The sequence below is a fragment of the Rhinolophus hipposideros genome, assembly GCF_964194185.1.
Source record: "Rhinolophus hipposideros genome assembly, chromosome: 12".
Classification (NCBI taxonomy): domain Eukaryota; kingdom Metazoa; phylum Chordata; class Mammalia; order Chiroptera; family Rhinolophidae; genus Rhinolophus; species Rhinolophus hipposideros.
In genome coordinates this window covers 72321327-72348630 of record NC_138058.1, presented here as the reverse complement: position 1 = coordinate 72348630, position 27304 = coordinate 72321327, and the positions used below count along the sequence as shown (strand labels likewise).

Genomic DNA, 27304 nt, shown 5'->3' with positions numbered 1-27304 from the left:
GTCTTTTGATAGAGGGGCAAACTAGTTTGATGGAGCACATGCTTCTCAGATGGTTTTTGTTAAAAGAGAAATGAGGTGGTATTAATGCAGTATGTTAAGTTACAAGCATGCCTTCAGAATTGCGTATCCTGGAAAGCAAATGACAGTGATGCACAAAGGAAAGGAGAAACATCCATGTTCAAGGGCACCCTCAAGTGGTCAGCTCTGCATGTAGGTTCACCCTTCACCTCTCAGCCTTGTCTTTCCTGCTTCTCATCCTACAGCTGCTCCTGACCCCCAGTAGCTAATGTGAAGGGGCCCCTGGCTGGTGCATTCATGTTTGTTGACCATGTGTTGTGTGCCGGGCACTGTCCTAGGTGCTGGAGATAAAGTACCGTACGTTCCAGGCCTATTTCCTGCTCAGCTCAAGTAGGGGGTTGGACTAGAGCAAACTGACTTACAATTGGACATTTAAAATGTGTTCTAAAGCATAAGGCTCTAAGAGAGAAAGCAAAAGAAGGACCTCATAGAGGTGAAGATTGAGGGCAGGGGCAGAGGTTTTTCTTCTTTTTTTCTTTTTTGTTCTTTGCTGCATTTTCCAGCAGGTAGAACATAGTACCTGGCACATAGTAGGTACTCAAATACTTCTTGAATTAGCTGCAGGTCTCTTTGAGGAGACGCATATTCTGAATCTAAAGGAAGCATAGGAGCTAGCAGGTGAGTAGGGGAAGAACATTTTAGGCAAAGTCATGGCCTTGAAGTAGGAAGAAGGCCAGCGTGACTTAAGTATAGTGAGTAAAGTAAGGAGCAGCCTGAAATGAAATGGGGTCAAAAAGCCTTAGAGACCAGGATGGCCTTCGAAGTCTCTCACAAAATGATAATCCCGCTTTGACGCTTTCCCTTAGCTTTTATCCCAAATGTACTGGGAAGCTTCTGAAAAGTTTTAAGCAGAAGATTCATTCAGGAAGCATTTACTGAGTATTTGTGGAGGGTCTGGAGTGCCGTGAGAACCTGTGGAGGTCTAGTTGCACACCTGCAGGCTGTGTGCCACACTGATGTACCTCTGCCCACATTGTCCCCTTTTCCTAGAATGGCATTCGGTTTCTTCCGTGCCCTCTCCCAACATCTGTCCCTTCCTAAGGCCTAGCTCAGAGGGAACGGCTACTTTGAAGTCATTCTGGTCTCCCCTGATGGAATTACTGCTTCCTGTATCTCCATGGTGACATCTTTCATATATTGTCACATCTCCCACTGAACTGTGTACTTTTTTTTTCTTAGTCAACTGACAACATTTAATCACATGTTTACTGGTCTAGTATTTCCAACTATGAGTATCTTTTTTACTAGTTTCAGGTGTACAAAACACTGTAATAGTTAGACATTTATCATGTGTACACCTCACAAAGTGATAAACCCCCCCCCAATCTACTACCCCTCTGACATTGCATCCAGCTGTGTACTCTTAAGGATCGCGGCCATGACGTTTATTTTTCCAGTCTGTGGGTGCTTGACGCTTGGAGCGGCTCTGTTGAATTGAACTGAGCTCTGCTTTGGAATTCCTGATACAACTTTGTTGACATGCATTTCTAAAGCAGCTGAGGTCAAGCAGCAAAGGAAGTGGGTGTGTGATTCATCCTGGGTTAAAAGAAGAGCGCTGAGCCCCGAGAAACAGCCTCAGGCTGAAAAAAGACCTCCTCATTTGTAGAATTTTCAAGATGAATTGTTTTACAGTCTCGCAGTCCGAACTTTGTGATTAACATACACATTCCTTTTTCAGTTCTTATCCTCATAACCATACGTGAGGCATTTTTAGGAAGTGGGTCGCTTCCTTGCTGATACATTATTTTTAAAAAGAAGCTATTCTGGGATTTCCTTTTTTTTCTTTATTTTGCCCAAACTAACCAGTTGGGTAGCAACAGGCTGCTTGTGGAAAAGTGAACTAGTTGGCCTTTTATGGTCATAAGCTCAGTGACCTTTAAAAATGATGGATTGTCTGTTACTTCTTTTTAGGATGAGTGTGCGTGTGTGTGTTTGTGTGCGTGCGCGCGTCTGCTTGTGTACCACCTGCTCTTCAAGTAATTCCGACAGCTTTGACTTTTAATTCATATTTTGGGGGATAAAATGTGGAGCCTGGGTGACTCAGCCATCGGACAGAGGAACCTGTGGCCACGCAGTATTTATTTATCTGGTAGTTCCTTCGTGTTCCTCCATTTAGCATTCCCAGGCTGCACTTCTCAGCCCTGGACACAGCTGTGCCTTAGAGCTTGGAGCACGCTGTCTCACATGCGGCTCTGCAGGTGTGAAGAGGCCTCCTTGTGTGAACTGGATTTCGGAGCCATGTTTGGGTATTCACCCTTAGAGCTGCTTGGATGTGCATTGTTTTGTTTTTCACTCATTTTTGCTTTTTACTTTAAGCATTCTCGAAGAGGACCTCCTGTTCTTTATCATTTATTTCATTTAAGGAAAGAAGTTGCATCTCTACCTAGTTCCTTGATCCTACTCTCTAGTGGAATCTAGAAACAGGGCAGTCTTTTAAAATACCAATGACAAAACAAACAAAAACAGTCATGTATCAGAAGGTGGTAGTGAGTGTTGAAGTGACTTGTTCTTTGAGCAAATCCCTGCTGAGAACCACTGTGACCAGCTGTGGCTTGATGACCTTGGGGTACAGAGTCGAATGAGACTCGGGTCCAGTGCCCGGACAAGCTAGTACTAGTGAGAGGGAGGGGCAGGGCGCAGAAAACAGACAGGTCATGTTCATGTCCACACGCCCTAAAGGTGGTGTGTTGCCATAAAGTCTGGAGGAGGACAGAGGGGCCACCCTGCTTGGTGGCATCTGAAAGATTCAATCTTAGTGGGCATATTGTAAAGGCTTGAGACTTTGGTCAGACAGGCTAGAAAGCGTTTCATATAAACCAGTAGTTGATAGTTGGTCATATTAATGATAAACATTGTTTGATTGAACATTAGAAAAGTGTTAACAGGTTCAGCCAGGGGTTTTTGCTGAGGAATGTCACTATGATGGCAGTCACCAAAGCAGTGACAGAACCCCTTTCTTTGATGCTTTCCCTAAGGCCAGGGCTGGTTACATTTTGAAGTTTATACCTAGTTGCCAAAACATGCCTCAGTAGGAGGGTACAGAAAGACAGGATTTGGAAAATCAGAGGGAAGAGGTTTTCCAGGCAGATGATCAGGACTGCCTAGGTGATTACAAAGGTGAAAAGCAAATTGGTATCATTATTCCTTCCAAGCACGCTGTCCAGTGTCACAAGGACATGATGTCTCTGATGAGAAACACCTCTCTGAGCACTTGACCCCCATCCCCCCCACCCCACAGGGCTCTCTCTCTCACTGTGGGGACAGTTGCCAGGCACAGAGATTCTTGGAGCTGTGCACCTGTCCCCTTTCCCCAGGAGGCAGGACCATTTCTGTGGCAATCTCCTGTGCTAGTTCCTGTTCCCTATCCCAGGGTTCAGTGTTCTCTCCCTCTCCCTTTCTCTCCCTCTGTCTCCCCAACCCCCTGGTTCCTCCTACCCCTCTCCCCCTCCCTGCTCCCCCTCCACCTTTTCTCCCCCCACACCTTTTCCTACCTATTTCACAAGAATTTGAAGTGATTAAGGAAATAGTTATATAAAGAAAATAACTGAAACTATAGACACAAAAACCAGTTGAATTCATGACAAGAGGGAAAAGCTCAGTTTCCCATTCCTGTGCTTATTCCCCTAAATTTCCTTTTCGATTTAAAAGGAGTACCGCTGTGTGCTGGCCAGTGTGCTCGGAGTGGAATGCACAGAGAAGTGTAGGATGTGGCATTTCTGCCCTGACAGTCGGCACAGACACATGCAGAAATCACTGTCACACTCTGACACAGTTGCAGAAGCATATTCTATATTCAAAAGCATGAGTTAGGTCAAATATAGGAATGAAGAATTATGCATATATCGAAAAGTTAAGGTAAGAAAGTCCTAATAGCCCAGCTTCTGTGATTCCCAGTAGCTAGCTAGTAATGGTTCATAACCCACTTCCTGTGTGTATGTTTCCTCTCTTTGCCCCCCTGGAATTACTGTATTAAGCGTCATGTTGCATTGTTTCTACAGCTCCTCCTGTTTATTACATACACGATACAGGAAATTCCCACAGGACTATTGCAGAGTTTAAAAGTAATAAACATCACCTCACATGAACACGCGTGAAACCCAGAGCACTTTTTGAGGGTAGTCTCCTTGTGTCCAATAAACTGGTAGAATTTGTAGACTGTTTTCTTCCTTTCTTCCTTCATTTACTTTACATTCAACACATGTTGTGTGCCTGAAATGTGCCACGTGTGGATTTGTGGTGAAGGGGCTGATGACATGGATTGAAGCTTGGAGCAGTAGGCAGGGCAACAGCACATGGGCATCACATGCTTGTCACAGGTTTTGACCTCTGTCCTAAGCTCATTGGGAAACGTTTTCTTTATTTCTCTCAAGGGTTACACATACCACGCTTCAGAGCGAGTTCTGAACATCAGCCCATCGCTGCTGCAGAAAAACTTGTCTAGCTTCTATTGTATTTCCAGAATCCCTATAAATGACTTCACAAGTCTTGCATTCTGAGTTTAAAAAAAACCCAAACAGGTTCCTTTTGATATTTGATCTCACCTTCTCCAACTCCATTTCCATACTCTGCAGGTGGGCCATGGGCCATTCATGGGCATCAAACCTGCTTAGTTTCTCCTGCATTCTTGCTCTTTTCCACTCAGCTGTCACCTGCCAAAGAACATTTTTTCCTGTATTATTCTTATTTGCACCCCGTGCTTTCCTGACCTCAGACTCTTCCACCTCCAGCCAAAAGCCTTTGTGCCTTTATCAGTCGAGTCCTGTTTCCCATTATCAACTGAGAATTTGGTGCTCATTTTAATGGGTCAAGAAAAAATCACAAATATTTTGACTGATTACAATTCCTTTTCTATTCGCCTCTCATAGTTTTGAGTGTCTTTGTATTCTTGATTTGCCTGATATTTTAAGGTTCAGTTCATACAGTGTTTTCCCCCAGGAATTACATAATGATGTTAGTTGTTTTCCTTTAAAGGAGTTTCTTTCTCCATCTAACAAAATTGTTTTCTCTTTTTATGAAACACAATCTGAGTTTCCTCTTTTTTCCTCTTAGTTTTTTTCAGGATGGACTAAAAGCAGTTGAAAGCCTCAAACCTTCCATTGAGACACTTTCCACAGATCTTCACACAGTAAGCAGCTCCACCCCGCACCCGCACGTCAGTGTTAAAACAGTTTTTATGCAGCAAACGCTTTCCTGTAAATGTTGTTTCTGTATAATCTTGTGTTTGCTGCTGCACTGCCCAGACACGGCCAGCCTGGTTGTCGTGTAGAGTGTGGCGTCCCCGTTCCCTGCCTCCGTGTTGGCGGGGGGAGGTTTGACCAGTGAGGGAGGCAGGCGTCCCTTTGGTGTGGGAATGCCTGTGAGTGCCAGCATCTCACTGTACAACAGTCTATCCTCTCTGTCTTTCGTTTTTCTTAAAGATCAAACAGGCCCAGGATGAAGAAAGAAGGCAGTTGATACAGCTCCGAGATATTTTGAAATCAGCATTGCAGGTTGAACAGAAAGAGGTGAGGGGATTTAATTTATTTTATACTATGTCTCGGAGGCTTTGGGACTGAGGAAGGTGAAATCCATGTCTTCCAGATGCTCACAGTTCTCTGGGGCTATCTTGAGCAGCACTGAAACATTTCAAAAAACCGTTTTTTAAAGTATGTTTATTTCATTGGGGAAGCATTAAATACCAGCCTTAATGGCCGTGTATAAACCTTTTCTGTTTTGTCGATTCTAGACGAGTAACTCTTAGCCTCTCGGTCACATAGACATTCGTTACTTACGCCACTGGTTTCTGCCTGGAACTCTGGTGTCCCCACCCTAAGACGCGTGGACGTTGCCCACGTGGGCATCGGCGGGTAACCGGGGGCTGTGTGAGTCTTCCAGTCCTGAGACTGTGCTCAGTGAAGTGTGAGAAGCTAGATTTTCTTACAGCTGCGTTCCGATGGGCAGGAAAACACCCTTTGTTTCTCTGGCGTCATCTTTCCATATAATCACTTCTCTGCATGCTAACACATTCACAGTGACAATTTGTGCTTCTGAGGCTCGTTAAAAAACATTAAAAAGTAAATTTCTTAGGTAATTTTGTGGTATGTTTGCTACGGTGTGGATATTGTAATGTGAAGTTTAACATAAGTCTGCTTCCTTGTCAATAAAGGAATGTGTTTAAATGTATCGCTAGTAGGTTTTAGATAAATAATTCTATGAAAATACTTAGCAGAGCGTGAAGTTCACTGTTGGCAGTTTGGTCTGCCCTATTTTGTTGTAAGTTCCTATACTGTAACTGAATATTGTTGTTTCTCTCCCAAATGCATTTACCTTTTGTGACCGAAGTCTAGGAGAGTAAGTAGTTCAGTATTTTAATAAATTGGAGAATTGTGCATGCTTTCTTCGTGAACTTCAAAAAACAGTTTCTTCCATGTATATATTAACAGCTAGTAGCATTTAAAATTTTACCACTTTGTCTCTCAATAACAGTGGGTTTTATTGAAGGATAAAAGAATTTGAATGCACAAATATTAGTGAAATGGGAATTCTCCAGGTTTATAGTTTATGTGGTTGCTGTTGTTCCTTTGTGAGAACGAAGCGTGCCCCCCCCCACACACACCAAAGAACTGAATTCTACTTGACCTTTGAGTCCATCTTAAACCCTACCTCTGGAGTGAGCGCGGCCCCCGCTCACCCAGCCCCAGGGATCTAAGTTCATATACCATGTTCTGTTTGAAAGACTTAATTCAGTCACACCGTGTTCCTTCTGGATTGTGGGCTGCGTCTTCAAGCACACAGGTGCTTCTTCTCAGGCTAGACTTTGAGCAGCTTGAGGTTGCTCTTATGCCTTTCCTGCCATCACATTGTAGCACCTTACTGCTCATTGAGAAGGCCCTTGGTGAACAAGGGTCAGCGGAGTGACAGATTGGCAGATGGAGGTTATAGGCTAGTGCTAGAAATTACCCACTGCATGGCGACTTCCTCCCAGGCAAGAGAATACACATCCTAACACGTTGATATTCCCAAACTTCGAATATAAGCAGAAAAGGAACCGAGAAAGAACTTGGAGTGTGAGAGAATAGTGGCTTAACTGTAACGAGAAGAGTGGTGCCAAGTATGGGAGGCAGACACCGTGGAGGCAGCCTGCCCCCCAGGGCATCAGAGGGATGGTTGAGAGCTGCTTTTGTCGGAGAAGGAGGGTCCAACCTGTGACCCAGGTCCCGGGTTAAATGGGAGTGCAGGTGCTGGCGCTCAGGAGCCCTCCAGGCCCAGCGTGAGGGCCATGTTCCCTGTGGCCGTGCAGAGCTGGGCCGTTTGGGAAAACGCTGTTGTCAGACGCCAGTACTTTATAGCTCTGCAGAAAAATAAAACAAATGTCCCAGCACAGACCAGAAGTTGTTATGGTTTGTTATTTTGTGGGTTTTGTTGACCAGCCCCTCTGCCTCAGATTGCACACAGAGGTCAAGTGAAGCTTCTTTGCTGCCACCCTTTTGGTTGATGCCCAAAGACCGAACTCACCAGTCTCCTCATTGGGAATGTGAAATAGAAAATGTTCTGTATAGAGTCTCTCCTGTATATCTCACCCTTCATTGCCTTTTGATGCCGTTGTTCCAAAAATTGGACAGTCTGTGAACACAGTTGCAAGTAACAACCAAATATGTATGAGTGAAATTTTGTCTATCTTAAGATAGTTTCTTTGATTGGGGTTCCATCTTGTGTCCCTCCAATCACAGTGAGAATTGGCATTTTTGGCATTGTTTAGGCTCCCATTCCGTTTGCTTGGATTCTCTTCTGTGACTTAGAAAACTAAAGGTGTTGGTGGTTTTTATTCAGTGTTCTAAAAATTCTAACTCTAACTACATAATTATAATTTATAAACTTCGGTAATGTGCTCTGAGGAAGCTGCACTGATGGTTGGTAGGAGCCAGTCTCCTTGTTCCTGCCCGTAAATCTCAACTAGCACTCACTGGTCTCCGTGAAGAACGTGGCTGTTACATATAGTGGCTTTGGGCTGCTGCTCCCTGTCCCCCTGTGGCCTCACTTTGGAAAGGAGACTGCCATTCTGCACCCCGTGCCCCCCTATGCCTCCGAATCACTGGCATTCCTATTTTGTTTTTGATATTTCTGTTCTCTGTAAAGAGCATACTATGGTTTGATTTTTCCATTTTATGACGAAAATTTTCAGAGCTACAGAAGAGTTGACAAACTGTACCGTGAGCACGTGTCCATGCACTGTACTTTTAACGTGTGGCAAAAATCCCTTCTGCAAAGTGAAAACCCCTCCATACTGCTGGTTGTGGCATGCACCCGCTCCGTCAGCCTTGCCTGCTCCTGCCATCCCCATCTCGTGTGTGCCCGTCCAGTGGAGTTCTGCCGGTGCATATCCCACTGCAGTGCTGGCAGGTTTTCTGCCAAAACGAGGCTGTGGACGTGTTGTTTGATGGTGAGAATGGAGCCCTGTGCTGCTGGGGGGCAGGCCCGAGGCTCAGGGCACTGGTCTTACGGCCTGAGCGCTGAAACTACAGTGCTTTTCCCACTTGGGAGATCTCGAGTACGGTCTCTCTCTTTTTCTCAGCTTGCTCTACCCCCTTTTAAAGTGTCAGTGTCTAGTAGCATGTGGTTGGATAGCATGTGCCGTCCAGGTTAGCAGAGGCCCATCACGGCCATAGTTCTTCTGTGACCCTGACTTTTCTGCTCTGGGCTTGCATGTCATCTCATGCCCGACGTGGGCCTTCATCAGCCCCTCTGGCCAGGTGTCCCTTTCCCCACCTCTCCTACCCAGCCGGGCGGCCTAGCATTGGCCTGCATTTCAGTTCTACCTTCGTGGGGAACTTGTTCGTGGGTTCACACACTCAACTGCCGTTTTCTTAGCAGCTGCTCTAAGGCAGGCACTGCTCAAACAAACAGAATAAGATAGATACAGTTCTCACTTCTTAAGGGGCTCCCAGTCGGGGGTTGTGGTCAGAAAAGTCACTGGGGTCCAGTGTGATGAGAGCTCTAGCAGGAGCTCAGCTGCAACAAGAGGCATCTCCCAGGTGGGGTGGGTGGGGTGGAGGGTTTGGAGGATGATTCAGAGATGCACTTCCCTACTGCCCCTCACTCTGTCATTGTCATGGCAATACCTACTTGCCTCGCTTCTCCGGGTTTTCCAGGCAGCTCGTAAATGTGATCAGTAGTCCGTACAATGCCAATCAGGGCAGATGGGATTAGCCCACGTTTACAACTTGAGTCAGAGAGAGGGGACAAAGATGTGGCTGGAGCCCACTTACTAGAGTCGGAGCCAGGATTTGAACCCTGGTCTGTTCCACTGAAGCCTGTTCTCTTTCAGTTGTATTGTATGACTTTAATATCTTGTGTCAGATTCTAAGAAATTACCCAGATATAATGCAGGATAGGTGGTGATGAGACCTGAAAGTACTGTTCTTAGGCCGTGGCCTAGTGCTTGCTTAACAAAGCCTCCAGCAGCTAATGGTGTCATGTGTAGACACACCTGTCCTACCTTGGGAAGATGAGAATGAGTTGGACATCACAGCCCTTCCTTGGCAGGGAAACTAAACATCCAGAGGTGACTCCTTGGCAATCTGTTCATCACAGGAATTGTTTGCACGCAGACTTTCTGAGAGGTAGACTGAAAAAGTTTTTATGGTTTAGAGTCTTCCGGAGCTTGGGAACACTCCCGATGTGCACATGCAATCTGTTCAGCATCACCCTTCCCCTCATTCCTGAGGGTGTCACACATTTAGTCCACTGTTCAGCTGGGCGGTTTCTGTCATCGCAGGACCCAATGGTTACTTCTTCAGACGGCCACACAAGACTTAAGTTCATGGACAGTGCCTGGGGTCTGAGGACTTGTCTGGACGTCACAGGATGGAGGATATGTGAATATTCATACAATTTTGTGAGAGCCTTTGGAAGGTCCATAAAATGCTCACTTGGCCTATGTGCTTCAGACACACAGTCTCCACGCGGCCAGGCCCACTTGGTCCAGTCTTAGGTCGTCCTGGACTCTCCTCGGAAGAACAGAGGACGTTGGGGAGTCTCCGAGAATCAGGGCAACAGGGACCCCCTGGCCAGTTGCCTCTGCTTAGATTCTTCTTCTCCCCAGAAAGAAAAGCTCTTTTCCCTTGGATTATATTCCATTCCATCCAAGTCTTTGTTATGTGGAAAGGTCACCTTCCTTTGTTACCCCTTCACTTGATCAGGTATTATATAAAACCTATATAAACAGGCAAAGAAAGGCTATTTTTGTTGGATCACCTAGAAGTCATCTTGAGGATGCTAAACTAACCAGTTCTAAAGTACATTCCATTTTATGTTAAATTACATGACTCTTACGTACAAATTTTAAATTTTACAGCTTCAGATTTGCTTGCATTTTCAATCGTTTCAAGAAATGCCTGGTCTGAAGAATAAAACAGTAATTTCTTCCTTAACTTCTGGGTGTGATTCTGTTGAAAAGAAGAATGTCCTTCATCCTCTTCGTAAGACCTGTCAAGAGTCGTGATTAATGTGCTTCACATAAACACTTTTAGCAGTTCTGTCACGATTTCACCATTTATTTAGTGCAGGACTTTATTTCCTCCCCAAATCAATAGACATAGTTGTGAATTTAGTCTTTTGGCAGGTGTATTTTTAGCCTTGCACAGAGATTCATATAGGTAAGCAGTATTTCTCTGTTTTCCCCCTACTGCATTTACTTCCAGTGATGTTTACATTTTAAAGTTGGGTTTGTTCTAAATGTTCAGTGCTAACATACTGCCATTTTGAGAGAATATGGGAGCTGAGACCATCCTTGTCTGATGAATGAGCTGTTTGCTCTAGCTGTCTAGAGGCCTAAGTGCTATGTGAATTCCCTGTGGAAAATGAGGACATTTCTCCTATTTTGGGGTCTGTTTCTTCAGGCTTTGTTGTCAGTTCCATGATGGAATGCCTGAGCACACTATTGATTTCTCAGATGAAGTTGGTTTTTTGTTTTTGTTTTTTTGCAGTTATCTCATATATTTTTCAGAGTTAAAAAATCAGTACTAGACCACCCATGTTTATGGAATAGAAGACTTATATTCCTTTTTATTTTTTAAAAACTTAATATTCTTAAGATGCCAGTACCCCCCAAATTGACCTGCAGATTCAGTGCAATCCCCAATGAAAATCCCAGCTGCCTTGTTGCAGAAATTGACAAGCTGATTCTAAAATTCATATGGAAGTGCAAGGAGCCCAGAATAGCCAAAAAACAATCTTGAAAAAGAAGAGCAAAGTTGGAGGACTCACACTTTGTGATTTCAAAGCTTACCACAAAGCTTACCACAATAATCAAGACAGTGTGGTACCGGCATACGGGTAGACGTAGATCGATGAAACAGAATTGAGAGTCCAGAAATAAACCTTTACGTTTATGCTCAATTGATTTTTCAAGTGTGCCAGAACAATTCAATGAGGAAAGAACGGTCTTTTCAACAAATGCTGGGACAACTGGATAGCCACAAAGAAAAGAATGAATTTGGACCCCTACCTAACAGCAGAATCAAAATTAACTCAAAATAGATCGAAGGCCTAAATGTAAGAGCTAAACTATAAAACTCTTGAAGGAAAACAGGGATAAATCTTCATGACCTTGGATTAAGCAGTGATTTCTTAAATGTGACATCTAATCTGTAGACTTATAAAAGAAACGGTAGGTAAATTGGACTTCATCAAAATTAAAAACTTTACTGCTTCAGAAATCGGATGTAAAACTTCCAAGAATCCAGGTGGCTCGCTGTGGCTTCCAGTTGCGGTCTTACCTGGGACTCGAGCCTGTCTGTCCACTGGACTCGCCTTATGTTGGTGACATTGATTGTCCTTATTTCCGTGGAAGGCAGCCACAGCTGCCACTTCCCCCTCTGTGCTTCTGTGTGCACCGCTCTGTCGTGAATACCCTCCCTTTATTCTCTGCCAGGTTTTGCTTTCATCTGTAAAACCCACTGCCTCCAGTCTGTCTTATGGTTTCCCCGTTTGGTCTTCACTTCTTAGTACATACACTCTCAGTTCGGATCACATTCCTTGTCATGCATTAGTTCTTCCCTCATTTGGGCTGTGCCTGGTGGTGCACGTGAGACCAGCCCTGGTCTCTTGGGACATCCCCTGGTGAGGGCACGGTGTGAGGGAAGGAGCGTCCGAGCGGGAGGCAGAATTCCCTCCCACGCTCTACTCTGGCTCCAACTAACTCTGTGTCCGGAGCAAATCACTTATATTCATTGTGTCTGTTTCTTCCATTATGGAATGAGCTGAATGGGGCTTCTCAGCAACAGTTAGAGGCAGGTGCTAGCCTGGTTCACTCCATTCCGTCCACGTGTGCTCCCCTTGTTTCCTCACGTCGGCCAGCATTTCCAGCGCTGACTGGCGGCCCTTTGCCACTCTCAGCTCAGGACTTCTGGTATCGTCTGGTAAGCACAGCTTAGCATGTGTTGGAAGCCCAGGTTCCACTGATGGTCCTTGCCCTTAAGATGCTGAGGGCTAGACTTTGCCGCTTCTCAGCTGACCAAGTGGATGGTCCACCCTGAGCCTGAAGCGCTTAGGTTCAGAGCCATGGCCCCTCCTGGGGTCATGGGGTCAGGAAGTGACTATTGCTCAATACCTGTCGTGTACCAGGTTTACATGCATTATCCTACTCAAGCCCTATTATATTTACCATCCTTACTGGGTATTGTTTTCCTATTTTCCAAGAGGAAACTGAGGCAGAGAGCTTAAGTAACTTGCCTAAAGTAAGAGGGTGAACATCCCCCTCCCCCCCCTTTTTTCTTTTCTTGACAGCCCTGCCTTTTCCAACGTTACATGTTACCTTCCTTTTCCAGGGCATCTTTCGCCACGTCAGGAGCTTCTTGCCATTATCAGGGACTAAAGGCTCATAATTAAGTAAAACCTTGTATCTTCCAAATGAATCGTTCTTTGGGCCAGTTTGGGGATACTGATTTTTGACATTTCTCAAGCCTGGTACGTGGCATATATGAGTTCCTGGATATGAATTTTTTTTGTCACTTTTTTGGTGCGGTGAGAAGGGGAAGTTTCTCTAATTTAAAAACAACTTAAGGGCGTGAGTTTCCTTTGTGTGCTGCTTTTTAGAAATTTGGACTCTGGACAGGATTAAAACCAACTTCTTGACCATTTCTAGGATTCCCAGCTTCGCCAGAGTACAGCCTACAGCCTTCATCAGCCTCAGGGAAACAAAGAACACGGGACCGAGCGCAATGGCAACCTCTACAAGAAAAGCGATGGGTACGTGGGTGGCGCTGCTACGTTCCATGTGTGTTCAATGTCTCCTGCATCCAGAATTTCTAAACTCTTGTTTATTTCCCCCCCGTTTATCTATAAGGATCCGAAAAGTGTGGCAGAAAAGGAAATGTTCAGTCAAGAATGGTTTTCTGACCATATCCCATGGTACTGTAAGTATTGTCTGTTAATTCATGGTCTCTGTTGTAGTGAGACGAGTGAAGAGCTTAACGAACTGACAGGACACAGGTGTCCTGTGTGTGTTTGGTGTAAAGGATGCGTTTTAAAGACGGCCCCTGTTAAGAACAGCTTGTTTGGGTCCGTCCTCCATTCGGTACACCTGCATCCCCTTTATGCTTTTCCAGCAGTGGGGGGAGCCTCGTCATCTCTCATTATCCAACAGAGTCGGGAATAACTGATGAGCTGGGGGGTCCTTATTCAGAAGCTGTGACTTCTAGAAACAAAAACACAGCAAACCACTCCCCAGTCTCTGGAAATGGAACGTCGCACTTGGGAGGATTTCTGGTTTTCCATGAAGGGAAAAGCATTTACGTGGTCAGGACTCTGGGAATCAGAAATCCCAGAGGAGAGAGGTTTCAGTGATTTCAGTATAGAAATGTAACACGCTGCGCCCAACCTGAATCAAGTCCTTTGTCTGTCATCCTGCGTATCGCTGCCCATGCAAGAAACTGAGCCCTGTATGTTGAGCCTGTTAAAACCCAATCAGAATAAAAAATGATTTGCTAATCTCTCTTTCAGACACCAGGGATTGTGACCACAGCCACAAACACAGCCCTTCACACCACGGTGCTCTTCACCGTAGAATTAGGTGTGATGGGCTCTGGTGACAGCCGCATAGGCCAGTGGACATTTTTGAAAATGTCTAAAGGCTGAGTTGGTTGCCCTTTAGTTGCTAATGAGCACTGGTGATGGCTTGCATTTCTATTGCTCAAGCAGGAGGCCTGCTGCTGTGTGCACATTAGTTGGCGGCCTCAGTCCTGTGAGTGGATGTAATGGGGACAGCCCTGAGCCTCCCCCTCCCACCAGTTTCCTGTCCCCTCCCCTGTTCCCACCAGTTTCCCTGGTGAATGAAAATCAGCTCTAGGCAATAGCTCAGATGGGCTTTTCAGGCCCCTAATGAAAAATCATGGCTCAGAGTGGCTTCGAGAGAAGCAGCCCTTCTCAGTACTTAGGAGAAAGGAAACAGAATAAAAGTCCGTTGAAGGATGGCCCTGCAGTAGGCCCACTGGGGCCCTTCATTTTCACCGAGTCTGCCCCGGGGGAGGGAGGCTGTACAACTAGCACATGTCAGGTGTTGTCTGTAGGGATCTCGGGCCGCCTGGCCTAGGTGACTGACTGTCACTTGCCTTGGCAAATACAGGTCATTTGTCTTTACTGAAATCCAGCCGCACTGTTCTCATGGAGATCACCACGCCCTCGGAGGCCATGCTATTTGGACCCTGGAGTAATGTTCTTTCCATACACTGTGTTTTCCCAAAAATAAGACCTAGCCGGACCATCAGCTCTAATGCCTCTTTTGGAGCAAAGACCCGGTCTTATATAAAACCCGGTCTTATGTTATATGTTATGTTATAGTAAAATAAGACTGGGTGTTATATTAATTTTTGCTCCAAAAGAGGCATTAGAGCTGATGGTCAGGCTAGGTCTTATTTTTGGGGAAACACGATAGACATATGCCACTGTGTGTGGGTCTGCGTGCTGTACACTAAAGGAAGCGCATTCATTTAGTCGCCACACCTTTTTAACATTAAGACTGTTCCGGCTGGAGGAGAGCCGGGTTCCCTCCCCGCTCTAAACACCTGTGATTCTGTGGTTTACTTTCAAATTGTTTTCCACTCTGTTGTTTGTTTTAACGCAGATTAACTGCCTCAGTGCAGAAAACATCATAAAATAAGACTGTTTCATTTCAGGCTTGTTTACAACTCTAAAGTCATATCGGGTATTTGTTTCATTAGACCCAGGGCCTCAGCTTAAGCCAAAGCGTGTTTCTCCTTTCCCTCCCGAGAAATGAAAACAGGCCTCGTAACCCTCTGTCGACACCATAAACTTTGGTTTGTGTCATTTCCATTGCTTGAGCTTCCTCTCAGAAGACACAGAGGCTTAGTTTTCTTTTCCATTTTGATGGGTTGCCCCATATCTGAGCAGATAGTACACTTCACCAGCATGCAGACAGCTCAGCTTGTCACACCCCTCACAGATTTAATTGTGCTTTGTGTTTGGGGGGAACCCTCTTCAGAAAATCTGTGCTCTAGATGCCTCATCCTGCCTCCAGCCTGGGCCGGCAGCGAGTGGCTGGAGGAGTGGCAGGTGGGGGCCCTGTCCCTCTGCCAGGCCGGGACAGCCCGTGGCTCCTAGGCAGCCCCCCCACCCCCACCCCGTGCGGACTGCTCCTTTCCCCTCGGCCCCTTTCCCCTCGGCCCCTTTCCTGCTCGCTCCGGAAGGCAGAGCCCTGTCACCCTGTGCTCCTGCAGCAGAGCGTTGGCAGCAGTGATGTGAGCTAACCGCTGCCGAGAACGGGAGTTAAGAGATGCCTTTTTGTTTGGTTTTGTTCGGATTTGGCTCCTATGTGGCTTACCTGTTTAGGCAGCATCTCCCTGAGTTTGCTGATTTACCATTGGGGCGGTGCCCGGGGGAGGGAAGCAGTTTTCAAAGACTTGACCTAATATATGGGAAACCAAGAGCTCTACTTGGCACTCAGCTGAGAATTGGGCTTTTAAGTTGTGGAAGCACAGTGTGTATTTTGCAGTTAGGAAAACAAGATTCTTCCCAGGAAGCTGGCAGCCTTTGGGAAATGAAATTGTGTTCTCTGTCCTCGGAAAGGGACAGGGTAACATCTGGGATGAAGGCAATGAAAACCCAAGTTGGTATCCCCCGTTAGCCAAGGCTAATTGTGTTTTCTGGCACTGGAAAGAGAAGTGGTTCTTGGGACAAAATAACTAACTAGGTGTCGTCTTTGCCAAATTTATAGCTTGGCCACACAGCCAAAGACTGGGGACTGTGCTAAGCTGGAAGAAATGTCCGCTGGTTCTTACACAATCTAGATTTTTAAAAATGATTATCAATCACCCAGAAAAAAGACTACAAACTTCCTTTTCAAGGCCTACCAAATTGAGGTCAAAAATAGAATTGCGTGATTAAAATGGGAGCTTCACTGATAATCCTTCCCTCCGTGGCAAACAGGAAGTCTTTAGGGTTTCCGCTCCTTCCTGAGTTTCCTACTAAACCAGGGCTTCTCAGCTTGGCTCTCAAGGAACGCTAGCATCTGATGAATTAGATAGACCTGTTCTGTAGGTGAATTAAATGATGGCACCGTTTTTCCGTATTTCCCAAAGTGTATGCTGCCCCTGAATCTTAAGACTCAGTGGACCCCAGCAGTTTGGAAGTAGGCCAAGAATGTCACCTAAATGCATGTGGATAGTTGTGTGGCCTGGGGAGGTAACAGAATAGACACAGACTTTATATGGGATTGAACACCTGTACTAAAGTGCTGGGTTATGTCCGTGGTGTGGGCTCCTTCCTGGCATTGAAGAAATACATCCTTTGGTGTATTGATTCCGGGATGGGCCAGGTAATTCTGTTGGCAAAGATCCAAAATTGGATTGACAGGGTTTGCAAGATTAGGGAGAACTTGGAGTCTTCCTACACTGATTTCTGGTGAGCCAGGGATTCTGATAGGCACCCACAGATCATGCAGACTGTCCAGAGAGTCCATTTGCAAGATGAGGTCAACACAGTCACAAGCTAGAAGCGTCTAGTACAACCCTGTTTATCTACCTTCTGCTTATCCAAACTTCCTATTATCAAACCCAGATTGTTCCCACTACAAGGATTGGTCCTGTTTTAGTGGAGACGACCCATCCTCACCCCCAGCTCTGTGAGAATTTACTGGGGAGGGTATGTTAATGCGTGAGGGTCTCACAGTCTGCCCCAGTGTAGATGCCTGTGTGTGTATATCTCGATTAATCCCAAATCCAAGCTTTTATAAGTTCTCAAGGCAGCGGGTGGCCACAGGAAGGGATGAACAAGAATGCCTGAAGTTCACGGCTTTTCATTTGATCTTTCCGGTAGCAGCTTTGTAGGTGGGTAAGATAAGCCCATTTATATTTGGAGATTCCACCAAAATTTCTAAGAGTCATTTTGCCATTCACAATTTTTTTCTGAAATTATCTTCTTACCCTCCGCCTTCTGCTTCTTGGGACTAAATACGATATTTTTTGAAGTGTTACAAGCCATTTTTGACACATTTCTGACAAAAACGTATTGTGCTCTTGTTACCATTGTGTGGGGGTGTTGGGGGATACGTATGTGAATGAGGTTGCTTTTGTTGAAACTTAATGACAGATGGCTGGCATTTAGGACTATGAATCTGTTATCTGTCGTCACTTCAGGAAGCAGGGAAAATTCTTTCTCTGTCATTTTTGTGCTGTGAGATTACTTTCTCTGGAAGTGAGTGTTTATGATGGGAAAAATACTTGTAAGATCACCAGATACTGAGCTGGGTGCCCGAGTGACCCAGCCAACCGTCTGCGTGTCAGTAGCAATCGGGCTCTAGCCATGGAGCCTTGTGATCTCAGGGAGCCCACTGCCATTGGCCCTAAGCCAGCAGCTCTTGTCCTCCTGTCTGGCCGGGTGTGTAGGCCACCGAGCGCCCCTTACAGGGAGGGGCAGTTGCCCTCTGGAGGTGAGTTTCGAGGACATGCTGTGATATGCCTCTGTCGTTCCTTCCCACATAAGATCTGCCCTCTGAAAGCTGTCTTTGCAAACTAGTGAAAACCGCTCTTTCTCCGTTTTAGTGAAGAATGATGCTGTGGGGTTTTCCGTTCCTTCACACCGTCTCCATTTTGTTTTCGATCAGGCTAACCGGCCTCCTGCAAAGCTCAACCTACTAACCTGTCAAGTGAAGACCAACCCTGAGGAGAAAAAGTGTTTTGACCTTATTTCACGTAAGTTTATTTCTTGGACGCTATGCCACAGAGAAATTATTTTAAACCGTCTTTTAGGGCATCGGTCCTCTTTCACACTGCGTTTTTAAAGAATTGGTTTTCGAAGACAAATACCTTTATTTCAGGTGACAGGCGTGCCTTCTCTTTCCACTTGCAACCTGGTCTCTCCAGGTTAGGGCTTGACTTTGAGGTTGGTTCTGTTCTCCTCGTGGCTCTGTAAGCCAGATAGGTTGTCTCAGCTCCCAGCCTCAGTTTTCCTATTTGTAAACATAGATCAGCCCTCAAGCCTAAAATCCCTTCACTTAATTATATAAAAAAGACGATTTTGTTGTCAAGCTTCCATGATTTGGGTGATGGTAGAAATGCTGCAAACTGCAAGGGTCAGTTCAGCAGGGCCCTTGCAGCTTTCATTTTGGAAATTGATGTGTCTTCCCTACCACAGAATTAGTCTTTCTGCTTCTGTATGCTTTTCTTTTTGGGACATACACAGAAGAATCACCATAGAACCATCTATTACGGCGAGTGCTCACACAGCATACGTACCCTGAGGACAAAAGAAAGGACTAGTGAAAAGTCATAAAGAAAATGATAGGCCTTTTGTTCTTGGCAGTGTTGTGCGGCCTGGTTACAATTTGGGGAGAGGAAAGAAGCCAGTTCCCCTCTGAAAAGGCAGTCACTAGGAACTTGGGCCCAAGAGGTGTATTTATAGAGGAAAGGTCTGTCTTACGCCACAGTGTCCCAGACATGGAGAGGCTGCTTTGTAAGATGTCTGTTGGTTTGGATTATTGAAGGCTGGAAAGTTATTTATGATCTACGAGTAATCTAACGCTCACAGCAAACTATCATCTCCACTCGCTGGGTGAGGAGACAGACTCCCGCAGTGGTTAACCCTTGGACCCCCATTCTAATACGCTCTGTACCAAGCTCTAGGAGAGTGTCAAGCAACATGATATGGGGAAGGGGTTTAGGTGTTGTCCTGTTCTTCAGATTCTGGACTGATTTGTAAAATAAAACTTGACTATATCCCGCTTCCAACCCCGTGTCCCTGCTCAGTCTAGTTAGGCCCCAGACTCATCTACCCTTCTCATTGAAGCTTCCTCAGATCCTTCTTTCATACAAGACGGTGTGAACGTGGAGAATTGACCATAGTTTAAAGTGTAACCACTGCAGGGGTTATCTGCTTCTAGAGACCAGTTTAAAGGGAGACAACCTGATGGTATAATCTGATGTTACCCGGGGCTACACGGAGCACTGGAGGGGTGTAGGTCTTCCAGTTCTCTCAAGCAATAACCCATAATAAGCAGTGTGTTCCTCTTTAGTACCTGATTAGCAATTAGTAGTTAACTAAGCTTGTCTGAGCTGGGCATGCACGTGCAGGGAGATGCGACCACTTCCCTCAGCTTGCCCCAGGCACCCCTTGTGGGAGCACCGATTCCGGGCCATATGTGCAGAATCATTTATTTCAGACTTGTGAACAACTCTGCAACCTGCACATTATAACAGCGGGTCAGACGCTAAGAGGGTGGGGTCGGTGATGGTAAGTTGCCTTCCTACCCACTGAGCGTGAATTACTGCCTGCCTTAGACGTGGGGGAGGCAGTCCTGGGTAAATCTGGCGACGCATGAACGCCCTGGCAATCTGACATTTGCCAGGATTCATTCCACCAGTACCTTTGCTCCAGATGCCCATCTTCAGTTTGGGCGTCCAGTCTCCGATCCCCAAAGGGTCCCCCACATCTGGTTTGAGGCACAATCTGCCAGAGTCCATTGTCATCTTTGAAAAAAACTCTCATCCATTCTTGCTGTGTCCTCCAGTGGGTAGAATGAATCCAAATATATGTAGTTTTCATCGTCAGCTCATTTTCAAAAGGTGCTTCTCCCCTTGGAGTATCTGTAGTGAAAATGCTTTGTTGCCATGCTATGTGGGTCTGGGTTGTTGTAGAGAAACCTGAAAACCGGTCCAACCCTCCGAGTCATCAAGGTAAGCACCACATAGCGGGGAGCCCTGAACTGATCAGCATCCTGAGAAGAAGGGACTTGGGTTTGGGTCTTATTCTACCCAACTCAGGAAACACGATTGGTACCCTCTCAGATTCCTCCTCCTTCTCCTGACCTGGCTGGCAGGGGACATGCTGAGCTCAAACATTTGGGTGGTGGGAGACAGAAAACTCAAGCTCCACGGTAGGCAGAGAGGAGGAGGTTTCAGGTGTGTGTCTGCCAGACCCCCAGGAGCCGCTCTCCTCTGGACCCTCACCTTCTAAAGCCATCGAGGAATCACCCACAGAGCCCCTGGGCTCTGACAGACTGATCATTGGCTTCACTTCTGTTTCTGCAACATTCTCCTTTATAGTTCTTGCCCCCAGACAGGGATTCCCCTCTGCTCAAGCTGTCAGCGGCGTGGGCTTCTCACGGAGGATGTTTCTGTGGCAAGGCCAGCCCTTCTGGGAGCTTGTCCAATGCTGTTGCCCACAGATTGACCCCACCCTTTGCAAATTCAAGCCCTGAGCCTTTATCCTTGAGTCACACCGTCACCCTCAGTGTGAGGAATGTCAAGAGACTGGCGATTATCGAGGTCAGGCCCCTGAGCGGGAAGGACCCACAGGGAGTTGGGGACTTCTATGCCAGTTGGAACCAGAGCCTCAGGTGAAGAAGCAGCCTCCCCAGGTCGCTGTCATGTCTGGGCTCTGAGTGAGTCTACCATCTCCTCTTGCTTTTCTTCTCCTTTGAATTGAAGCTTTTAGAAATGGTTCTTGATTCCTAGGCATCTTGAGAGGGTATCTGTAGGAGGGCATTCTTGTTGGGAGTTTTCAGAGGCTTTCCCCTGCTTCTCTAGTGTTCATGTTACAATACAGAATTAGCCAGAGGAAGTGGGCTGGGCCTGGTCTGGCCATGGCGTGAGTGGCTCCATGGTTGGCACATGCCTCTGACACTGCCTGCCATCGGCACAGCTTCCCGAGAACTCTGAGATCCACTTAATGTGGTGCATGGACCTGCCCCTCCCTCCAGGTCACTCTCCAGGTGAGGCCATGCACACCAGAGAGAAGGTGGGAGCAGGGCAAGTGGCACCGCTCCTGATGGAAAATCCTTCTGACAGTTCAGCCCAACTCAGCCACTGACATTTCGATCACAAAATTAAGTTCATTTTTCTGAACGTGAAACAGTTCTCTTAAACCCGATTCCTCTCCTCAGTAATAGGGTGGGGATAGAAAGAGTGTCATTTCATTCCCCTGGGTATCAGGAGAAAAGGAAGGATGGTGTGGTAGGACGAGGGTCGGACCAAGGGTCAGAGAACCTGACTCCTTTGCTGCTGGCCACTTACCCGCTCTGCACCTCTGCCTCTACCCAGTCAACTCAGCAAGAGCTGTTGTAAGAGCCAAGGTGCTCTCAGGATTAGAGAAACCACTATGGAACGATGGCATGCTAGCTCCTTGTAAAGGGTGCAGCGGTTTCTTGTGTATCCCCAACAACAGTCGCTACTTGTCACTGTTCTGCCATCTGGAAAAGTCAGGTCTCTTCCCTTTTTTTGTTTTTCAATGTAGTTTTCTTTTTCACTTTGTTTTGGGCTGATTGTAGACTGAGAATTTCTGTGTATCTCTCATCCAGCTTCCCCGAATGCTAACATCTTAGTGCAATTGTCCAATAGTACACTGCACACATTCTCAATAACATGTACAACTATCAAAACCAGAATCTGGCGTTGGTATGATGCAGTGAGCTAAGAATCCTACTCAGATTTTCCCAGTGTCCCTTTTCCTTACTTTAGAAAAAAAAGCTTTTACTTTTCAAAGCACCTCAACAGTTACTCTGGGGGGGCCAGCTCTGTAGCAAGGTAAAAAAAAAAAAAAGCTTTTGAAACGCTAGTGATGGTTTTCATTGAACAGCTTCAGTTTTTGGAAGCTGTATCTCTTTAGACTCGAATGAAGCGACAGACCGCTTCCTTCATTTGGATTTTCAAGCCTCAGCAATGGCAGGCATGTGCAGGACAGGAAGGGGTGCTGGATTTTATACAGATTGTTCACTTCCTCGGGGGGAGGGTGGGGTTCCGAGTTTTCCTGAGCTTACTTGCGTCTAAGCCACTTCCTTTTGGAATTGTGTATGGGTTACTGTCCGGGCTCCCAAATGATGAGATGTCTCTTGCCATGTAGATGACAGGACGTACCACTTCCAAGCTGAAGATGAGCAGGAATGTCAAATGTAAGTTCCTCAGAGATGGGCCATGGGCGGGGGCGTGGCAGTTCTGGAGCTTTATGTTGGCGTCCCTGTTGTTCTTCCAGATGGATGTCCGTGCTACAGAACAGCAAAGAAGAAGCCCTAAACAACGCCTTTAAGGGCGACGACAACACCGGAGAAAACAACATCGTCCAAGAGCTGACCAAGGAGATCATCTCCGAAGTGCAGAGGATGACGGGCAACGACGTGTGCTGTGACTGCGGGGCCCCAGGTAACCCAGCCCCCCCAGCTCTGAGACATTTAAGTCCCATTCCGGTTCACGGCCCGGCATTGATTTTCCCTTTCATTCCAAATGGAAAGTTCCTGCAGCTCAGCCTGCGCTCCCACCGTGAACACAAATGCTTCCTGAACGGTGTGCAGACAACTTTGGGGGGAAGGGTGGGAAGATGTTTGCCTCCGGGCCCTCAGAACAGGAGCGTGTGAAGAGGGCCTGGTAGAGCTGAAAAGATCTAAATGCTTTTTGAGAAATGAAAACTGAAGCACAGAGGGAGGGTGAGATCAAGGTCATCTGCTCATTGTATTGGCTCCAGAGGCTTTTCCCGGGCTTTATTCCATCCGCCCTTTGTCTGACCGTGTAGAACTTCTGTGGCTACATTAAGCTGCTGTCTAGTCCGTGACCCTGAAAGACCCCCCTTATTTTGTTAGCTGTTGGTTTTCCTTCTCAGAAATGGAAAGAACCGGTCAAGAATGTTTGCAGGTTCCTTGCAGCTTTCCACATTTTATAAAATGAAATGTTTATTTCTGCATTTTGATAAAGCCTATTAGGGGCTTCATTTCAAATGGACACAGAGTATCACTGCAGATTATAACGACTAGTATTTTAAAAGTTTAAGGAGTTGACGTATTCTAATTAAGATGGAATGGTGCGGCTGAGGTCAGGAGAGTAGGGAGCAGCCTTTTCTGAACATTTATAGAGTGAGAGAGACAGTGGCTTGGCCGTAATGGTGAGTTACCTTTTCACTCCTAGTCCTATGACAATTTTTATGAACAACCAACACAATAAAAATAGAGTGGAAAGTGGAGAAATGCCACAAGGTTTCTGTTATCCTAAAGGCTATATTTGGGGGTATCTGGAGGAATGACTACATGGGGTCTTAGACCCACTAAAAAAATCTTCTTGGCAGGATCTTTTAAGACCTCTTTGGAGCTTGATCTTTTAGGGAGTGATGAGTAGTGAATGGTGCTTTTTTCTTAAGATAAGCATAGTGTCGTACTTGGACATTGCTCGAGTATTTATAGTACATAATGTGCTTGAGTGTATTTTATTTTGAATTACCTGTTTTCAGTAAATTCAGCATTCGTCTGTCAGGCATTTCTTGAATACCTACTATGTGCCACACACATAGTAGGAAGCCTCGGTGAGTGAGCACCACTGAGGAGAGACACCGTGACGCGGTGCAGGCGCGGGTTTGAGCCCAGGGGAAGGCGGGGCTGTGGCCTGGCTTTGCAGCCTCTTGCAGCCTCGAGCAAGGCCCTTTCTCTGAGCCCTGAAGGCACCTTCCCTGTGCACAGGAGCTCCTGGGGCTCCCGTGTGCGTGCAGTGAGATACTCTGTGGAAGGGTCTGTAATTGCTGAAGCTCTCACTATGTGAGCTCTTACTGCTGCCACCAAAGTGCTGAACACAGCGCATGGCATCAGCGCATAGTGTCATCATTATTAGTATCTCTGTGAACATGTAGACGTGCGTGTTCTAAGTCTGTTCCCCTACTGTAGGAGTCTTTGACGGGCCTCCTTTTTCTCTCTCCCCTTTACTGGTTTGTGCGGTTGGTGATGGGCATGGTCTGTATTCAGGACGGCCTTCTGGGGACCCGTGGCCACTAGAAGGCACTGTGTCCTACTCTTGTTTACATATCACCTATCACTTACAGACATGTGCACCTGTGCATTGAGTGCAAATTGGTGGTAATTATGGTGGAATGAGGGTTCTGGCAGCATCTGTGATCGAAGAAATTCTCGTGCTCAAAACTCCATGTGTCGTAATCATGCAGGAAAATGTTCTAACTCCTGGCCCTCTGGTTCCTTCAAGTTCCAACTTTCTCTGTTCTCTCCGACAGATCCCACATGGCTTTCCACCAACCTGGGCATTCTAACCTGCATCGAGTGTTCTGGAATCCACCGGGAGCTGGGCGTTCACTACTCGCGGATGCAGTCCCTGACATTAGATGTATTAGGAACGTCAGAGCTGCTGGTAATGTTCAAATCCTTCCTTTTGGAATGGAAATAAATGAGCTGAAAGCTGAGTTTTTATTTGGGCATGCGAATCCATTTGGTTTCTTGAAATTCCATTGGTCTGGTGGCTGCCATCCGCCACATGGACTTGGGCAATTACAGACGCAGTGATGTTTCCTTCTGCTCATCTGCTAGTAGTTGAGGTCACTTCTTGCAAAATTATTCTTCAATGAACAAAGTAAAGTGAATCTCAGAAGGAAACACTGACAGTGGTGTAAGATTCTACAACAGGATGTGGGCTTAGTCTGGTTCACCCCCTTCATTAAACAGACGCAGAACCCAAAGCCCGGAGACGGTCAAGGACTCATTCCCCCTGCGTCATCAGCCGATTCCTGCCAAACCCCTCGTCACTGCCTGGCTCAGCCTCCTGTGGACTTTTCCTCTGCCCCTTCTTGTTGCCCTTTGGGAGAGATATTGGTCTTTGCTTTGGTTGCCTTTGTTTCCAGAAAAGTTCTTCCGTTCTTGGTTCAGTGACAACACATCAGCCGTGCGACACAGATCGATATTAGGTTGAAGCATTTTCTGAGGTATTAGGTTGGTGCAAAAGTAATTGCAATTTTTGCATTATTTTTAACCTGTTAAAGCGCAATTACTTTTGCACCAACCTAACAACTTTCAGAGTATTGAGGCGCAGGGCCCATCACCGAGGCAATGCTCTGGGGCCTCGTAAAACACGATCTTCTGTGGACCATTTTCAGAGCCCATAGCTGCTGGTTAGAGAGCAGTGTTTGCAATTTTTTCTTGGGGTAGTTGGGCGTCAGGTAGTAAATATTAAGTGGGTATTGACTACCATTGATTTTAATGTCAAGAGCAATAGTCTTGACAGAAAATCAATTATCGTGGTCAATGTACCTCTCAAGGGGCCGTAAATCTTACCGATGATGCCTCTGGCTCCAACGTGTCTGGACAACGTGCATTGGAACTGCCTTGTCAGATCCTCCCATTCTTTCCCAGAATTCCTCTGTGGTCCTGAAAGACAAGGGGGAGAGACCCTAGCGTGGATTCTGGCAGCCCAGTTAGTAAGACCCCTGAGTACTTCCAGTTTAAAACTCAGCCAGCCTTGGCACGACCCACGCAGTGTATTGTTGGTTGCACACTGTGCTTGTTGTTAATGTAATAGTGCACACAGCCTGTGTCGTGGAGCTGTGTGCGTGCAAGGGTCAGCTTGGGTGGCGGATGATGGCGGAGATTTCAGATTCTCACAGTATATTTTCAAAGAGACACAAATTACTTCTCAGTAAGCACTGGTCAACTATACTGCCACACTGATTCTCTTAAAACAATGGGAAGCGTTGAGTGATTTGGGATGAGATGATAATTTCTCGTTTTGTACCGGGCACTTGTGTTACTCATCTGCCCTTAGCAACAACCCTATAACCTGGGTATGTTCCCCCCACTTTACCAAGGAGGAGCTGAGGCTCTGATGTTTCCATACGGCCAAGGTGGTGGAGTTACTAGAGTGCCAGGTCTGGGGGCGCGGGAGGCTTTAATCTGATTGCAGAGTTCTTAACCTCTGAGGCGCCTGGGACACACACTGGCCTTCGTGATGGGTTGCCTTGTCCTGTGTCACTGCTGTCTCTCCTCATTCCTCCATTCCCATCGCCAGCAAATGTTTAACAGCCAGCTCTCTGGGAGGAGAGCCCCGCCTTGTCTGCTGGTGCCCATGATGTACATGCTCCCACCTGGCTAGTTTCAGGCTGCCAGTGTGCGTTTCAGAGTGTGCAGTGGGAAGGAGATGTCGGGTAACACACCCCTGTACAGTAAGCTCATCATACAGGTACAGTGGTTGTAAGTAACTGCAAAAACAGACCATGGTCACATGTAGTGAAATAAGTAGGAAGTGATGAGTTTGGAGTATCTATTACTTCTTAATATGACTTTTTAATTATGTGTTTATATAGTGTAATTTTAATAAAGGCTCTTGTGAGCTGATAGGAGCCTCACCCCACCACATCGGTTATACCTGCTTAAATATGTCTCAGAAATGGAACTGATGATCTGCATGAGACCCTCTTGCTCACTAACGAGGAAAACACCAAAGGAGGTTGAAAGGAAAATGTTTCCATCTTGATGAGATGAGGTGGCTTCTTTGTTTTTTATTTTTTATCTTTCAACTATAGTTGACACTCAGTATTATTTTATATTAGTTTCAGGTGTACAGCATAGTGGTTAGAAATTTACAAAACTTACTCAGTGATCCCCCCGATTAGTCTAGTACCCACCTGGCACCATACCTAGTTAATACAATATTATTGACTCTGTTCCCTATACTTTATATTCCCGTGACTCTTTTGTAACTACCTGTTTGTATTTCTTCATCCCTTCCCCTTTTTCACCCAGCCCCCCAGCCCGCCTCCCCCCTGGCAACCATCAGTTTGTTTTCTGTAAGTGAGGTGACTTCTGGTCCCTGGTCCAGATCGTTTGCCTCCCAGAGCCTCTGTACATTCTCACAGGAGTTTGAAGTTTGGTCAGTTCTCAGCCTCCATGGAGAAATCAGGCAGAGCCAGCCGAGTTCACATCTGCAGGTGTTTTCAGATTCTTATCTCTGCCGTAGTTTTAAACTCTCCCGTAACTCACTCTCTC

At 46.3% G+C, this 27304-nt stretch overlaps 1 protein-coding gene across 4 annotated transcripts in view; it reads left to right on the top strand.

The window, feature by feature from the left end:
- Positions 1 to 27304, top strand: part of ASAP2 (ArfGAP with SH3 domain, ankyrin repeat and PH domain 2) — a 149327-nt gene that overhangs the window by 91748 nt on the left and 30275 nt on the right. For all 4 annotated transcript variants that reach the window (XM_081069021.1, XM_081069020.1, XM_081069019.1 and 1 more), the window contains exons 8-15: positions 5128 to 5203; positions 5496 to 5582; positions 13202 to 13305; positions 13403 to 13472; positions 18176 to 18263; positions 22408 to 22456; positions 22537 to 22703; positions 24547 to 24680. In XM_081069021.1, coding sequence (XP_080925147.1) covers positions 5128 to 5203; positions 5496 to 5582; positions 13202 to 13305; positions 13403 to 13472; positions 18176 to 18263; positions 22408 to 22456; positions 22537 to 22703; positions 24547 to 24680 — 775 coding nt within the window. The remainder of the gene's footprint in view (positions 1 to 5127; positions 5204 to 5495; positions 5583 to 13201; positions 13306 to 13402; positions 13473 to 18175; positions 18264 to 22407; positions 22457 to 22536; positions 22704 to 24546; positions 24681 to 27304) is intronic.